Source organism: Gobio gobio (genome assembly GCF_949357685.1).
Source record: "Gobio gobio genome assembly, chromosome: 7".
Taxonomy (NCBI): domain Eukaryota; kingdom Metazoa; phylum Chordata; class Actinopteri; order Cypriniformes; family Gobionidae; genus Gobio; species Gobio gobio.
This window is the reverse complement of record NC_137103.1, coordinates 12,856,411-12,874,592: the sequence shown is the minus strand read 5'-3', so window position 1 is coordinate 12,874,592 and position 18,182 is coordinate 12,856,411. Positions and strand designations below refer to the sequence as shown.

Here is an 18,182-nt window from a genome sequence, read left to right as displayed (position 1 = left end):
AGCAAATTGCAGCAAACGTTTTACAGTGAGAAACTTCGATGAATTGAAAATACACAGTGGGAAGTTAGATTAGGAATTAATATATTTCGACCCATTATTTGATCAGTTATAGACAATTTTTAATTCTAATTGGTTTTCTGTAATTTATTTAAAAATCGTTTTATTATTCCATAGCTTCTTAAAACTTGCGACACTTGCTGCCTCCTTTATGATAAACTGCTAGCGCTTTGTCTCTTATTGGATAAAAGCGTCCGCTAAATGACTCAGAGGTAAATCAAGCTCCGCCCATTTTAGCACTCCGTTTAACGTCCCACCAGAGCACAGTTTATCAACAAAACCTCGCGAGAAGCCCCGCGATCACAGCAACAAGACAACCAAAATAAAGTGAGCACAACAAACCCGGAGCGCATGATGGCGGCTTCGCTGCTGCGCCGGGACAAGAAATCCACCGCCGCCCATCTGAAGGCAGACCTCAAGAGGACTGACAACAGCTCAGGGCTGCGGCAGCTGCAGGAGCTGCTGGATAGCGTGCTGAACCCGGAGCGGGGCTCGGACCCGGAGGCGCTGGAGTGGTGTAAATGGCTGCTGGCCGGAGGGGACGGCTTCGACGAGTTCTGCCGGACCGTCCGATCCTACGATAACGCCACCCTCTGCGGGCTGGTGTGGACTGCCAACTTCGTGGCCTACCGTTGCCGGACTTGCGGCATCTCGCCGTGCATGTCGTTATGTGCGGAGTGCTTCAATAACGGCGACCACACGGGCCATGATTTTAACATGTTCCGGAGCCAGGCCGGCGGGGCCTGTGACTGCGGGGACGGGAACGTGATGAGAGAGAGCGGGTCAGTAGCCACTCCGAGCGGACATCTGACTGACAGGGGCTAGGCTCACACCCTTGTCAGTGAGCTGACTACACGGACAGCTTTTTGGGGGCATCATGGCATAGTCGCATCCCGAATCGGCAGCAGATTTGGGCGTCATATCATAGGCGCAACCAAAATCAGCAGCGTTTTAGGGGCTTATAATGTGAAACCTTGCGAGCTGCCTATCTTGACATTATTATTATTTGTATTATTATTGAGCATCGTAAAAGGTGTGTCTCAAATCAGCAGCAGATGTGGGCGTCATATAGTCGTAAAATCACGGCGTTTTAGGGGCTCATAATGTAAAACATTGCAAGCTGCTATTAGTAGTAGTAGTATTGAGCATCGTAAAAGTTGTCCCAAATCCGCAGCAGATTTGAATTTCATATTAAAGGCGCAATCAAAATCAGCAGCGTTTTAGGGGATCATGCTGTCAAACCTTGCGATGTTAGCATTATTGTTATTATCATGATGATGATGAATATTATTATTATTAAGCGTCATAACATGGGCGTGTCCCATCAGCAGCAGAGTTTGAGGGGTCATAACATTTCATTAGATTTGAATTGTGGTCTTTAGCTGGTCTTTATTTTATTTTTTCAGTATACCTCATTGGAGTGCTGGTCCAGCTGCATGTTGGCCATCATTGGAGTGCTCTGAATGAGCAGGGATTTTGGGCATCTTAGTTTTACACCTAGAGAGCCGCCTGTACCTAGATATCACAATATAGGCGCATCCTGAGTCGGCAGCTGTTTTGGGATCAGTCGTTTGTGAGCTGCCTACATTGACATTTATTATTATTGTTATGTATTATTATGATTTTTTTTTTAAGCACCCTGAGTCCTGACCAGGGTTGTTATCGTTAACTAAAACAAACCCATAAAATTCATTTTTGTTACTTGAAACAAAAGAAAAGTTAATAAAGTATATACAAATCTTAAACTTTCCCCCAGTTTCACAGACAAGGCTTAAGTTAGTCCCAGACTAAATGCATGTTTGAGCTGTTTTAACTGTCCTAGAATAAGTCAGTCCCATTATTTTGTCTGAAGAGGCACACCAGTAATGTTTTTTCCTAAGGCACATTTAATGTCCCAAATGCTGTCTGTAATAAAAATCGAACACATAAAAGTGAAAGCGGCGAATATAAAACAAAAAAAGTCGAATGTATTAATAAATGCTGTAATGGTATATCAATGATACAAAAACAAAAAAAAAACACTGAATTTGACCAATCATAGTCTCCACAGCAAACATGCTGACCACCTAAACAATTGAATTTTGAATATCATCTTGCAAATTAATAAAATTTTGAATCTGGAGAATTTAGGGGCGTCATAAGCCGCTTTTCCAAACTGTTCTCTTTGCTTAACCCTTCCTTCCCGTGGAATGTAATACAAATGTATCAGTCGTTGCATTGGTATACAGACAACATGAGATGTAAATAGCGGCCGTGTTTTAGAGGATAAGATATTTCTGTTAATTTTATTATTATTTTTAAGTTTACATCGCTTAAATAATGAGCTTAACCTGCTACAGAGAAACTGGCAGCCAGGCAACAGACAAATAATGACCAATCCTGCCAGCACAGTTCGCCAATTCTAGGCCAAGAACGGTTTGTAATTGTGCCGTGCTGTACAAGGCTCGAGTGGAAATGCAACTGGTAACATTCATAGAACCTTTCGGCCTGACGGTGGAAAAGCGGCTACAGTCTTAAACCTTGTAAACTGTCTACTATAGTCACAATCAGCAAAAAATTTGGACCTCATAACATTGGCTTGTTGATCACATCATAGGAGTACCTCAAATAAGCAGGACTTTTGGGCATCATAGTGTCAAATCAAGTGAGCTAGACATCATTTTTGGGAATCATATTGGCACATCCTGAGTCGGAAGCTTTATTAGGCATCATAGTCTCAAATCTAGTCTACATGGACAACAGTGCGTTCCAAATCCGCAACAATATCAAGCTAGTGACTTGTCTACCTACAGCATTGTATCACTGACACATCTTCAATCTGAAGCATTTTGGGCCATCATAGCCTCTGATTGGTGCATCACATCATGTATGCGTCCTGAATCAAACCTAGTGCTGCTGCCTACCTATACATAGATATTGAGCATCCAATCATTGGTGTGTTCTAAATCGGCATCATTTTGGTCATGATATTTATATGGGTGTTTTGGTTCAGCATTATTTTTGGCCACCGTAGGCATTTCCTGAATTAGCAGCAGTTTTGAGTCTCAAACTCGGTGATGTTTTTAGGATCCTCAGCATTACCTGTTCATGGCTGTGTTCTGAATCAGCAGTATTTTGGGCAAGACGCCCTCGGATGTAGGGAGCTTGGCGTCATAACATAGGCGTGTTCCTAGTCAGAAACATTTTTGAGTGTCAGACAGCAGCATTTCTGGGCGCCATGGGCATGTTCCAAATCTCCAACACTTATGGTGTCAAAGATGTGATGGGAATTGGCAGCACTTAAAACACTGGGAAAAAATGGTGTAACACTTTATTTCGATGGCCCTCTTTAGACTTTCTACTGACTGGGAATAACTTATCAACTACATGTCAGCCAACTCTCATCGGGTTGTTAGTAGACTATAGTAGATCATTAGTAGACCGTTAGGTGTTAGGGTTCGTAGAATAAGTTGACATGTAATTGCAAAGTTACTTCTAGTCAGTAGAATGTCTGTTGGGCACCACAACAAAGTGTTTGCTGATCAGTCTACTAATACTCTAATGACTTGCAGTTGATATGTAAGTTGCAAAGTTACTTCTAGTTAGTAGAATGTCTAAAATGGACCATTGGAATAAAGTGTTACCTAAAATTTACTTTGAAATAATTTTCACTCAAAAATTGCTATTAGATTTCACAAATAATTACAAAGAAATGACAAAGTAGCTCACTGAATTAAACTCGAAATTTAAATGGAAAACTAAAATAATAGTATTTTCGTACTCCGATAATCTGTTGTATTTACAACTCCTATCATACACCTGACGCAATGCGACCCTGGGCGCAACGCAAGTGTTTTTTGCTAGTTTCAGCCCGACGCAGTTCTCATTTTCACGTCCAGCGCCACGTTGTTTAAATAGCAAATGCACTCGCGCCCATCTGTTCGGCCATGGGCGTGCTGGTCTGAAAACCAGGTGTGTTCTCATTGTTGGCACGTTGCTATTTTGAGGAACTGAAAACGACTTCGCTATTGACTTTTAGACCAGGTTTTGTCTAACAGTATTTTTTGTGTTATTTAAAGGGCGCGTTAGTAATATGTGCCTATAGGCGGGTGCACAACGCGCATACACTCTGCTTATTACACACACACACACACACACATTTTTAATGTGTAGCAGCACACACATTTTTAATATATTTAAATAATTCCTCTGGAGAAGCGTTCAGTCTTTCCGTCATGTAAATAGCGAATCCACCATGGTGCAAGCGCAACTGGCTTTTAAAGGGAATGGGAGATGAGACTCGTTACGCCCAAAACACACCCATGACTCATTAAGAGACTAGGGACAACCTTTTTGGACCATGCGCCTGGCAAGCCAACTGTTTTTTTCTGTCGTTAAACTAGCAAAAGTGGATTTGAACTTGCCCTAAGTCAGGGGTGTCCAAACTCTGTCCTGGAGGGCCACTGTCCTGCAGAGTTTAGCTCTTACTTGCCTCAACACGTGCCTGGAAGTTTCTAGTATGCCTAACAAGACCTTGATTAGCTGGTTCAGGTGTGTTTAATTGGGGTTGGAGCTAAACTTTGCAGGACCGTGGATCTCCAGGATCAGGATTGGACACCCCTACCCTAAGTGCACCTGCACCATGCGCTTCTGACCATGCGCTTTGATCGTTAAAATAGGATCCTTGGTCTGTTCCGAATCCACACATTTTTGGGGGGTGTACCCTATACACGTATGGTTACTAGTAAAACTAGTATAGGATGTTTCATTCAAATGTTGTGTGTAGGCAATTCACTTGGTTTTAGGCACAGCTGTGCATTAATTGAGATATATATGCGCTAATATAAGGCCTGGTGTGACAGTCGGAGTCCGTCAGGGGGGGTTAATAGTGTAGAGTGGGCTGTGGCACCTGATCACTGCCTTACAGAGAGTGCCACAGTCTGGGTTATTTTTAACGAAGCCCCCCACCCCCCCACCCCACAGGGTCAGTGACGGGTCTCTTCCCTTCCTCCTCTCACACTGCACCGGGCCTTCACTTCAACAATTCAACATGTAGAGGTGCAGATATGACTGCTGTCAGCTGGAGCTCAGAAGAGTCACTGTGTTTGATCTGTAAATGGTGGAATTGTCAGTGTTGGAATGAGGATATTGGCATTTTAATTATTGTTAGATGTTTACCGTGAAAAGACACCAGCAACACTTTTGCTTTTGCTCTCTAGACTGACTTCACACTACTCTCATGTTCTTTCTGAATCATAATGACTGGTCCACTGAACCCAATCATCGTAATCTGTGACATTACATGCGTTATAAAAGCTGAGACCGCACTGTAGACAGACGAGGTAAATAAGGCATTCAGTGCTGTGGTACAGTCAAAATATTACCTAGGACTGCAGGACTTGGGGAAATCCTGTTTTCAGTTCTTCTGATTAAAATTAAAATGCAATAAAAAAAAAAACAGGTTTGCTTTGCTTGTTTGTAGGGCTGCACAATTTGGGCAGAATGTTGTGATATCTCAATATGGCTTTAAAATAATAATGGTGTTTTTGATTTTTGCAAAAAATAAATAAACAATAAAAAAAATGTTTTTGCTGTAAAATTACAATACTAATATGAATGGCTGTCTTAATTTCTTCATTTTCAAATTTTAAATATCTAAGTTTTATTTTGATGGAAAACTTCAGTTAATCATACAGCCTTAACCTTAACCTCTAATACGACCACTGTACAATTATGCCAGTGCGGTATTTTTATATTTATTGTTTTTTTTTGTATGGGAGTAAAGCAAGCAAGCCTGTGTTAGCGCCTTGTTATTATAGGCCAATCGAACACAGCAGTGGGCTTCAAAAAGTACAAAGTAGTGATGCAGATACATTTTTTTTTTTTTACAAAAAACCCTAAAACGAAATGTATTTGATAATCAAATAATCATGTTTATTTAAATCATAAATTGCTGCTTCTTAAACTGAGGAGGCGACAATGGTCTGCTATGCCACATTAAGGAGTCAAAACGACATTTACTGATTGAATTTTGTGAGAAGATTGACAGTTTAAAAGCTGAAACTTAATTTCAGATCAATGCGTATTGCGATTTTTGGATGGTAGGAGCACTACAAATAATGTTTAGTCTAAATTACAATTTATAATCATTTATTGTCTTAATGTAATTAAAAATGCGGGGGAAAAGATCTATCATTTCCATTTGAATCAGTTTTTAATAACCAGGGGTTTTTATGAAGAGAAATACACTTCCCATAATTCTGAACAGAAATCCACCAATTAGAGAAGTCGCTGTTTCCACGGAAACGACAATGTCTTAAATCACACACTGTCTTGAGTAGGTGCTTATTTTGAATAAGTAATTTTATATAGTACGAGTGTGTGTAGTATGAATGTATTCTGGATGTACTACATTCTCCATGTTGTCATTATCACGTGACCTACCAACGTTAGTTGCGTCTCTTCACTGCCATTCACAAATCCTCTCCCGTGGGATAGTAAAGTGTCCATCTTATGCACACTTTAGAATCTCACCGGTGCTGCGTTCCAGAGTTTTTTTTATTAAGCCCTTCACCGTCTCGTTCACTTGGATGTGCGTCATTGCTTGCATTGCATGAGTGCCCCCTACTGGCGGAACCTTTGCTATGGATTGAACTGGGACGTCCTAAGCCCTTGATCACTTGGAATCCACTATGGAGTTGAATTATTATAATTTTGTCCCCTTATGAAATTGTTTAATGCAGCATTTTATATGTATATAGGTTTTAAAAAAAATAATTAAAATATCATAGTTATTTGTGGTGGGGTAAATTAAACGCGATATGTGGTGACGTCACCACCGTGTTGCATTGTGGTAGATGAAGCAGCCTGAAGTGTACATATGAAGTAGACTCGGTCAAAATCGAGGGAGCGAGGGTCTGTCCGTATAAACTTCCCTCGTCCACTTCAGGAAGTGCAATGCACTTCAAAATGGCGGCAGGGATTCCCCCGAGGGGAAGTGCCTAGGAAAGTTTGCAAGTGTGTGTCTAAAAGTAGTAGGTCATCTGGGTACATTTGGCCTACTCTTTTATGAGTACTGGGAATTCGGACATACTACTTTTGTCACATACTGTTTTTCGCCTACTATAGTTGGGAAGTATGCCATTTTGGATGCAGCCATTGAGTCCCATGGAGCATTGTGTATTGATTCTTTCTCTCTACACTCGTCTACTTGCATATTTGAATACTGAAATAACATTGAGAGAAAAAGTGGTTTTATGCTTCAAAGCTATTTTTAACTAAATTATAGTTGGCATTGGATATTTGTAAATTTATAGTGCCTGTCTGTTGCAATGCTTCATGGGATAACTTTCTCATTCCCAATTAAAATAATTGAAATGCATGTTTCTTTCCCCCCTGATTCTTAGTGATGTGGTTTTGGCTCGTTTCATGGCTTTGAACTCCTTACTGATGATTTTTTTTTAAAGGATTAGTTCACTTAAAAATGAAAATGTTCTGATATTTTACCCACCCCATCTCATCCAAGATGTTCATGTCTTTCTTTCTTCAGTCGAAAAGAAATTAAGTTTTTTGAGGAAAACATTCCAGGATTTCTCTCCACACCATAGACTTCCATTGCAACCAAAATGTTGAAGGTCCAAATCAATGCAGTTTCAAAGCGCTTTAAAGAGCTTCAGAGGCTCTGCGTGATCCCAGCCGAGGAATAGGGTCTTATTTAACGAAACCATCGGCCATTTTCAAAAATAAAATAAAAACGAATATACTTTTTAACCTAAATTGCTCCTCTTGTGCTGCTCTGCGACGCACCAAAGATTGCACAATCACGTCGAAAACTTCACGCTAGACGTAGGCAGAAGTCCCGCCCCGTGTTTACAAAGCGCTCCTGTGATGACTAATACAAATGCCCTTTAGCAAAAAAAAGGTAAAACAACAATGTCGGACGATTTTGAAGTTGAAGATGGAGTGTTTTTTGGTAAAGGGCGTTTGTATTAGTCCTTGCACGTTTGGTTGGGGCGGTACTTCTGCCTACGTCTACACTCTAAAAAAAAAAAAAAGTTCCATATGGCACCAAAAATTTGCCTAGAAATCTAGACGCACCCTAGCGGCAGAAAATGTATTTTGCTGCGAGTGTAGTCTAGCAACTCTCGGTAGACCTCAGAGCTGGAAAAGCCAAACTCTGGTCAGGCCAATCACAGCGCGTGTAGAGTCGGTGGGCGGGCTTAACATAATGACGGAGCGGAGTTGCGGAGGTTCTGCGTGCTACAGGTAAACAAAGAAGCTGACGATCAGCGTCTTTCAAATCGGTTTTGGCCGCGACTCTGGAAGACTTGGAGTTAAGCTTTTCTTTGAGGAAAGAACAAAGAACGGCACTGAAGTCATTCGTAAGAAAGGAAGATGTATTCAGAGTTTAATCTATCAACTAACGTTAGCTCCGCGTCGGTTGGTTGTAGCGCTATCCAATTGCGTGCAGAGGGAATTTGACAGACAACCGTTTATCCTGCCCCTCGGATTGAGCCCTGCCAATGGTGAGTTTCCAGACCCAACATCTTGATATGGCTCTGGCTTGTCAGGCTAACCAAAAATGGTTCTTCGTTGTAATCATGGTGCTATATAGCATCATATCTTAACATGTTCTGTATGGTAGCGGTGCTATATAGCACCTTAGTCAAAGAACCAATGAAGAACCGCTGCAGAACCACTGAAGCACCAATATTGGTGCTATATAGCACTTAAAAAGGTTCCTCTATGATTACGAGCCAAGAACCATTTTTGGTGCCATATCGAACCTTTTTTTTTTAGTGTGTAGTGTGATGTTTTCAACGTGATTGTGCAATCCTTGGCACGTGGCAATGCAGCGCAAGATGAGCAATTTAGGTTAAAAAGTATATACTTTTATTAAATTGCGATGGTTTGGCTAGATAAGACCCTATTCCTCATCTGGGATCGTGCAGAGCCTCTGAAGCTCTTCAAAGCCATTTGAAACTGCATTGATTTGGACCTTCAACACTTTGGTTGCAATGGAAGTCCATTATGTGGAGATAAATCCTGGAATGTTTTCCTCAAAAAACTTTTTTCTTGGATGAGATGGGGGGTGAGTAAAAATGTTCATCCTTTGATGAAAGGAATTGAAGGAAGTGAACTAATCCTTTAAATATATATGGAGGAAACTAATTGGCAATATATTTCCAGAACCAAGACCACTGATAAAGTGGGCGGTCACTGTTCTATGGTGATATAGATCAACTTGCGTTCCAGCACATCTTTTATCCCTACACCCCAATGTTAGTGATAGACTTGAAGACTTGCATAGTTGCCTGTAGTGCATCAATCTGTTGACCGTCTGTAATGTCAGACTTTTTTTAAATTTTATTTGTTACAGTGAAAACAGGATTTTTTTGTATAGCAAACAGCAAATTACTAATGTGAAATTCTAATTCGTATGCTCTTGTGTGACAGGTTTTGTAGTAGGCATCGGTTAAAAACGGGCGAGAACGTGCCATCGGTCCCTCGGGATCTGCTGCTCATGTCTGAGATGGTCCTGCCGAGGTTTATCATCACCATCATTCAATACCTGAGAGACGGCTACACTGAACCAGGTGAGGACATCACACCTCACTGCCCATGTGCTGTGGTAACTTCTTTAAAGATCCCATACAATGGTTTCACAGGCACACAAGGTTTGTCAGCTAAAGGCTCTTCTGTTCATTTATGGGAATACACTACATGGCCACAAAGCTAAAAGACATGAAATAAAAGCCACAAAACTCCCAACTTTCAGTGTTTTGTTTGGAGCGGTTTCGGTAGATTCAGTTCCTAAACTAACCAGACATATTGTGAAGCAACAAAAAAGATGATCTGCGATATTAAATAATGCTTTAGTCAACTCTTTTTCTCTGTGCTTTTTCATTATATCAGTCCCGTGTGTATGGCATGTACTGGCTGAGCCTGCTAATCGTGCCCACTGGGGTAACATATGCTGCTATATTTTGTCTCGCACACTAACATCTTATCATGTGCTTGCAGAGTCGGCCGCTGACAGAGATCTGCAGAAGGTGCTGCAGCAGTTAGAGCTGCACATATCGTTCTTAGAAGAGCTCACCAAGATGGGCGGGGCCATGCGCACTGTTCTCACCAAGATCTTAACCAATCAGCAGACCTTTAAAGAGCTGAGCATGGGTGAGTATGTCTGAAATATATTGACTGCACTTGAGCTGTTCAAGTTGTTATATCATGTATGTGTATGCATTGATCAACAAAGTGCTGTTTCCAGTCATTCGTTTTTACTTTCTTATTTTTCAAGATTTTTATATATTTATTTGTCCATTTTTCCACCCTCTCTCTGAGCCTAGAATAAAAAACGCCTGTTTTGCTTCTATGACTTTAAGACCTATATATGCAAATTTCCTTTATGATTAGCTGTTCTCTTCTAATGTGAAATAACTTGCTTGTGGGTCCTATCAAAATATACTTTTTAACTGCCCATCCTTCAATAATGTGCCACTCCGTATGAAATGATCAGGGATCTTGTTGAAATAAACTCCAGCTACTTGTTTTTAAAGGGATAGTTCTCCCAAAAAAGGAAAATTCTTTCATTAATTACCCACCCTCATGTCGTTCCAAAGACTTTTGTTCATTTTTCAAATACAAATGAAGATCTTTTTGATAATCTGAGTGATTTCTGTCCCTCCGTTGGCAGCTACGCAACTACCACTTTGACGCTTCAAAAAATTCATAAAGAGATCGTAAAACTAATCCATATGAATTGAGTGGTTTAGTCCAAATTTTCTGAAGAGACTCAATCGCTTTATATGACGAACAGATTGAATTTAGGCTTTTATTCACATTTAAACATTCATCAACACACAACAGTTGTGGTAAATGGAAGCTCAAGCATCTTCGCTTGATGTGCAAGAACCAATGAGGTTCATTCTTGTGTTACGCAGCACGTTTGAGCTTTAGCAAGAACCAATGACCTGTTTATGATTGCTGATCAGAATGTTTATATGTGAATAAAAGCTTAAATTCAGTCAGTTCATCATATAAAGCATTCGAGTCTCTATAGAAAATTTGGACTAAACCACTTAATTCAAATTGATTCATTTTACGATCTCTTTATAAACTTTTTAAAGTGTCAAAGTTACGTAGGTGTTTATGGAGGGACAGATTTAATTAACCCTCTGGGGGTCTTCGGTCATTTCTGACCCAAAGTTTTTTTTTTTTTTTTTTTTTATGTTAAAAATCGTAGCTACATCGGAATGGTCCGAAACTTGGTGACTTTATTGGTACTTGGTACATGAACACACCAAAAAATTGGGGACAGGATTTGAAAAGTCTAAGTGGTCAAAAATGACCCCCATAGGAAATGAATGGGAAATTGGCAAAAATATGAAAATACAGAGTTTTTTTGTGCATACAATCTACAAATCAGCCAGGATGCTGAAAAAAAGGACTCAACAGTGAAGGGGTGAATCTCTAAAACATCAAGAGTGCAAAACAGACTAAAAAACTCACACACACACACACACACACACACACAGAAAAAACACAATTAGTTTTTGGAATGGCACGTGTTAATTTGTGTTTTTGTGTGTGCATGTAAGGTTTTTTTTTTTTTGTTTGTTTTGTTTTTTTTGTCTGTTTTGCACTCTTGATGTTTTAGAGATTCACCCCTTCACTGTTGAGTCCTTTTTTTCAGCATCCTGGCTGATTTGTAGATTGTATGCACAAAAAAACGAATTTCCCATTCATTTCCTATGGGGGTCCTTTTTGACCCCCATTTTTTGAGGGTTAAGAATATCTTCATTTGTTTTGAAGAGTAACGAAAGTCTGGGTTTGGAACGACATGAGGGCAGAATTTTCATTTTTGGGTCAACTAACCCATGTTTCTGAACTGGTGGCATTGATGTCAGTTTTTTTTACTCAAGCTGTAATTGTAGCTATTAGCTTTCATTATAGGCTTTTTTTTTTTTGGAAAGAGGGAGACGTTTTTGTTCTTTTTCACACTTGATATGAACCCTTTAAAGGAACACGTCAACTTTTTGGGACTTAAGCTTATTCACTGTATCCCCCATAGTTCGATAAAACCATACATACCATTAGACATGTGCTGGTAAATGGTAATACGATGATCCGCAATAATGAACATGCTCAATATTGTTATCGTGGGCACTTCAAAATACTGTGAATAATTATTTCTTACGAATTATTCAGATTTTTAGAATGCATTTTAAGAATACTTTACCTATCAACCATTTAAAATGAACAATACGTCAAAGAGGAACGCTCACTGATGTATACAAAACCCAACGAGCGAGCACATGGCGGAACAAGTGAAGGACATGCCCTGAATGAAACGCACATTCACTCTCTGACAGCAGAGGGCGCTGATGGAACAGCAGAAATGCAGCCGTTTCCCCAAATCTCATCACATAACCTAATACTTAATAGGGATGGGCATTTTTGTCAATTTCTCATTTCGATCATCGATAGGTCTCAAAAACGAGTACTCGAGTACTCGGGGGCGGGGCATGTCCGTCATTGAGATAATGAAAACACTGTTATGAAAATGGTTGTTGACAAATACAAATGTGATATGAAAACATGAACATATAAAACAAAAAATAACTGCTAGATTATGATGCATAAATGTCTTTTGAAAAAGAAACATCTTTATTAAATGACCGTCTCAAATAACCAAGTCAATAATATCGAGCATTGCATTTGAGCTGAAACTGTGAAATAACACCACCCTGCAGAGCTTGCTAGCTGGTTAATAAACTCAACCAAACGCACCCTATATCAGATTAATACCCTATTACAACTTAAATCAACACAAACGGACGTGAATGCGCACGTGAACTTCAGCGTGCTAGATTCTACAAGTTGAATGCGCTCTTCCCTTAACGCTGATACACGGACAACGAAACCGAAACAACATTTTATTAAAAATGTCTTCTCATTATAATACTATTACAGATTGACTCTGCACATCATACACTTAATTTTATTAATCATGATCGAAGTGTTTACAGACATCACTGCGCCTTTTCGAAAATTCGCCTAACGAAAAACAACTTTAAATAAACTAGGTTTACGGTTAAAAAATACGAGAACAGTATAGCACTGCTGCATTACTAATATCAATGATTCTGAGAAATAAATAGCCTATATCTGAAAAGAATATGACCGTCTCTAAACCATATTATAATGTCGAGCATTAATGCATTTGAGCTGAAACTGAAGAGAATGAACAACAACCGGCAGCGCTTTGCTTGCTTATTAAGCTCAACCAAACGCGTTTTATATTAGATTAATCAGATAGACAACATAAAAGTAATCTTACAATGTGCATCTGCAGAAAAGGACGCGAATGCGCACATGAACTTCACGCGCTAGCCTGAGTGTTCTCGCTAGTTTCTCTGTGGATTTCCTTTAACAGCTGATACACGGGGAACTAAGCACAGATCATTGACAGCATTCTTTTTCCATCGTGTTCTCTCATTATAATGCTATGTAGGCTATGACAGATTGGCGCTGCACATCTTGCACTAACCATTTAATGATCTCATGATTCCAGACATCACTGCAGTGCACGCCTCAGTTTCACTTATATCACTTTATTTCGCCGCGGTCTGGAGGCGTGCTGTATAACGCTAACCAATCAGACCTCCGGTACCGGACAAAATGACGCAATAACCAATAAAAATGAAAAAACAAAACAATTTTTTAAAAAAGTCAGGGCGATCATCGTTCTCATGATCGATGGTCGCTGTCACGTTCGAGTACTCGATTACTCGACCACTGTTGCCCATCCCTAATACTTAAGGCTATTCATTTTCAAACTTAAATATTTTATATTTTAATCTGGACTAAATTACATGCCCTAGATATTATTTGAATATGTTCTGATTGTTATTCAGTCGCACACTTTACACTAAGGCTTATCGTAAAGTGTTACCTATTGTTCTTTATAATTCTTTAGCTCTTTAATCGGTTTTAAATATTTGTTTACTTTATAAAATTTTGCGTATTGCTTTAATGTATTTAAATGTTTGGTTCTTTTTGTTATAAGAAAGTTATTAAACCCGTTATAGTATGACAACACTCTCTTTTTGCAACGAATTTCAATATTGTGATAATACCGTATACCGTGATTTAAAAGCTTCGGCAATTAGTCGCAACACGAAAATTTGATACCGGCACATTCCTACATACCATTCTCATCTCCGTGCGTGCCATAACTGCCTAGCTTAGCACAAAGACTGGAGGTAAACGGCTCCAGCTAGCCTACTGCTCAATAAGTGACTAAATAACACCATGTTCCTATTTACATGTTGTGATGTGTATAGTTATATCGTGTACTAAGACCGACGGAAAATGAAAAGTTGTGATTTTCTAGGCCGATATGGCTAGGAACTATACTCTCATTCCTGCGTAATAATCAAGGAACTTTGTTGCCGTACCATGAGTGCAGCGGCGCAATATTACGCAGCGCCTGAAAATAGTCCCCAGCACGCTCTCTGCGCAAGCTAGGCTTGACAGAGTAATGTCACGCATGGAGATGAGAATGGTATGTATGGACTTATCTTACTCTGGGGGATACGACGAATAAGCTAAAGTCCCAAAAAGTTGGTGTGTTCCTTTTAAAAATAGTTCCACATAATTTTAAACACCTATGTCGTTCCACACTCACAGGTCAAGAGGAGAATGTTTATGCCAAGAGGAGCTATGAGAAGTATTTGTCAGCACTGAAGAGTTCAGGTCTGGTGTCAGTGGAGGAGAAGGGAGCAGGAGGAGCTGGCGCTGGAGCAACAGACCCTCCGGCTGGAGCAGGGGCAGGAGCGCTCAGTCTGCTGGGTAACACGACTGTCTCTTCTGTGCTTTACCTTACTGTAGAGATGCGTGTTTTCATCCTCTTTTGTTTCATTGAATAGCATATTGATGAGTCTTGGAAAACTTTGGTAACATGGTTTTAATGTTTTTGCTACATGTTTCTGACAACAACCTTATTATTTTAGGAGCTACTGCTGCTGCCAGTCTGGAGGATTCTAGCAAAGAGGTAGGCATACAGACTTCTGGGATAGATAAAATGTGACCCTGATCCACAACATATATATATATATTTTTTTTTAAATTGAGATGTATACATCACCCGAAAGCTGAATAAATAAGCTTCCCATTGATGTATGATTTGTTACGATAGGGAAATATTTAGAAAATCGCCTTTAAAGTGGTCCAAATGAAGTCCTTAGCAATGCATATTACAACTAATAATGCTTTAAAAAAAAAAAAAAATATATATATATATATATATATATATATATATATTTATATATATATATTTATATATATATATTTACGGTAGGAAATTTACAAAATATCTTCATGGAACATGATCTTTACTTAATATCCTAATGATTTTTGGCATAACAGAAAAATGGATAATTTTGACCCATACAATGTATTGTTGGCTAATGCCACAAACATACCCGTGAGACTTATGACTGGTTTTGTGGTCCAGGGTCACAAATGTGACCCAGCAACCAGTCAAAACAAACACAGCAGGGTGTGTTTCCCATTGTATTATTGTTGAGGACACCGCTTTATTTTGGCCATTTCAGCGTGAACTTCTTGACAAAGGGAATTGTTTTAGCTGGGCTCGTTGTTGAGAAGAGTGGGTCGAATTAAAAGTGTTTCTTGTGTTTGTTTGACAGGAGGATCAGGATGGCCTGCAGGGTGTGGGCCAGAGGAAAAGAGTGAAGCTCAGTAGCAGTACCAAAGGTAAATCCTGTTACAGCTCCTCATTCTTTAATCTTTTTGGCATTTGTTCTTCAAATAATTCAGGAACAATAACAATAATTACATTTCCTTGCTGTGTTCCTGTTTTGTTAGATCCATCCATAATGGACACTCTGAAACATAAATGTTTTTTAGAAGAGTTATTGTTTTGGACTATTAAGTATGAATTTCCACAGAAGATGGTCACTTTTTTGCTCAACATGTTGCCAGATCAGGATTACAAGGTATGCAATGCTCTTAAACTGGTACATGATGAATGGACCTGTGGTTAGTTTAAAGAGGCCATATGATTTTAATGCTTTGTGTCTAATGTATCTGTTAGTGCATGTCTGCAAAGTCACACAATTCATAGTCTCCCACAAAAGGGATTTATTATATAAAACAGAGAACACTGATCCAGACTTGCCTAGAACATCTATTGAAGTCCAGATATTGCTTTGCACAATTTGAAATATTATCATAATGCCCGCACAAAGGCATACACAATGAAGGAAGGCGAGGCTTCAGTGAATTGTTGTTGCCATGGCATTCGGATGTTGGTTCCGATCAATTTGCTTAATCATTTGCATTTCCAGAATCTGACTTGAGACTCGAACTGATATGGAAAAACCAATGACACAATTGCATTAGAAGCCTTGGAAGCTGAAACTCAGATTATAGTAAATGCTGTTACATTTCCGACACACGCTTGAGGTATTTATTTAGCCTATCACAACACACTGGGTCAGCTGGCCAATCAGAGCACTCTGGGCTTTTCGGAAGGAGGGGCTTTGTACTTTGTAGTTATTTTACCAAAATGTGTACTTCCTTCTCCTGTCAGAGTCCTCTCATTACACTGTTTTATTTTCTATTTTCATTAAAATTCACTTTATTGTCAAAAAACAAGTGAACAGGAAGACACATGGTGTAAAACATAACACAGGCCTGGTCCTCTCTCGTCCTTCACTGGCGTCGCTTGTCCTTATATGCCTCCGGGCTCCCTCATGAGAGGACTCGAGTGGACGCTCATTCTCAATCACTCACCAGTCTTGCTCGCTCCTCCCACGTCTCTCGCTCGCCCGCTTCGCCACAATATGTGTTCGCAAAGTTTCTGAGGAATGCAATAGTTTTATAACTATTTGTTTATCTATCTATAATTTGAGTTATTTTACCAAAATGTGTACTTCCTTCTCCTGTGCCAGATCACGTTCACTAAAACATTTGTACAACACTACGCCTTCATCATGAAGACCCTCATGAAGAGCCACGAGTCCGACACCATGTCCAACCGCATCGTTCACATCAGCGTGCAGCTCTTCAGTAACGAGGAGCTGGCCAGACACGTCACTGAGGAGTGCCAGTTACTGGACATCATGGTCACTGTGCTTCTCTACATGATGGAGAGCTGCCTTATCAAGAGCGAACTGCAAGGTAACCAAAGAGACGGTGTGTTCGAAAGGCCATGTTGTCGTACTATTTGTGCTGTGTATGTACTGTGCACTGTATGCACATTTCTTGAATCAATACCTGGATGACCATTTCCAGAATGCTTTGAAATGTCTGTGTTTTTAATGTCACAGATGAGGAGAATAATCGTCACGTGGTGGTAAACTGTGGTGAAGCTCTACTAAAGAATAACACCTACTGGCCTTTAGTTAGTGATTTTATTAATATCCTCTCACACCAAAGTGTGGCCAAGCGCTTCCTGGATGATCATTCTCTGCTGCTGCTCTGGATGAGTTTCGTCTCCTTCTTCCAAGGTCAGTAACTGACAGGAAATCCTGCAGTCATGGACATTGTTTTTGTTTCAAAGTTTTCTTTCTTGGTCCTGTGAATGGCACAATGAGAATGAATGGGTGTTTACTTAATATAGTAATGAGTTATTAAAGCTGTGCTTTATTGTAACATAGTTACAGACAAAAAGGGGTAAATATGCCCTACACTTACTATTATTATCTTGTTTTCCAGTACAAATTTCTAAACTTTCTTAAGTAAAGATACATTTACTTGAGAAGCTTGATATTAAATGCCCGTTCACACCAAGGACAATAACTGTAAAGATCTAGTTGTAAATATAAAAGAAATAGCAGAGTCCAGACCTCAACTATATCGATAACAGCACAGAGAAACAATATATTTGGAATCACTTTCAGAACGATTTTTTTCCCTGCTGATGAACAATAAAAACATTGACAGCCAATCCGAATCCACCAGACTTTAAAGAGCTCAAGCATTTAAAGTGGCAGATGACAGAACTGCAGCGCGTGCTTAGTATGAACAGAACGATATTGTGTGCTTGTTTGCCAGTATGTTGTTAGCATTATAGTTATCTTTTATAGATATTGTTCCTGGCGTGAACAGACCTTAAA

The 18,182-nt window shown here is 39.6% G+C and overlaps 1 protein-coding gene across 7 annotated transcripts in view; it reads left to right on the top strand.

Annotated features, from left to right (window-relative positions):
* The first annotated feature begins 347 nt into the window (after positions 1-347).
* Positions 348-18,182, top strand: part of ubr3 (ubiquitin protein ligase E3 component n-recognin 3) — a 125,934-nt gene continuing 108,099 nt past the window's right edge. For 3 of the 7 annotated variants that reach the window (XM_079822064.1, XM_079822062.1, XM_079822061.1), the window contains exons 1-9: positions 352-839; positions 9,493-9,632; positions 10,060-10,212; positions 14,731-14,892; positions 15,054-15,094; positions 15,750-15,816; positions 15,928-16,058; positions 17,016-17,244; positions 17,394-17,573. In XM_079822064.1, coding sequence (XP_079678190.1) covers positions 409-839; positions 9,493-9,632; positions 10,060-10,212; positions 14,731-14,892; positions 15,054-15,094; positions 15,750-15,816; positions 15,928-16,058; positions 17,016-17,244; positions 17,394-17,573 — 1,534 coding nt within the window. In that variant the 5' untranslated portion in view covers positions 352-408. Of the gene's footprint in view, positions 840-9,492; positions 9,633-10,059; positions 10,213-14,730; positions 14,893-15,053; positions 15,095-15,749; positions 15,817-15,927; positions 16,059-17,015; positions 17,245-17,393; positions 17,574-18,182 lie in introns of all 7 variants that reach the window. The other 4 variants (XR_013816914.1, XM_079822065.1, XM_079822060.1 and 1 more) reach the window with 2 other exon arrangements.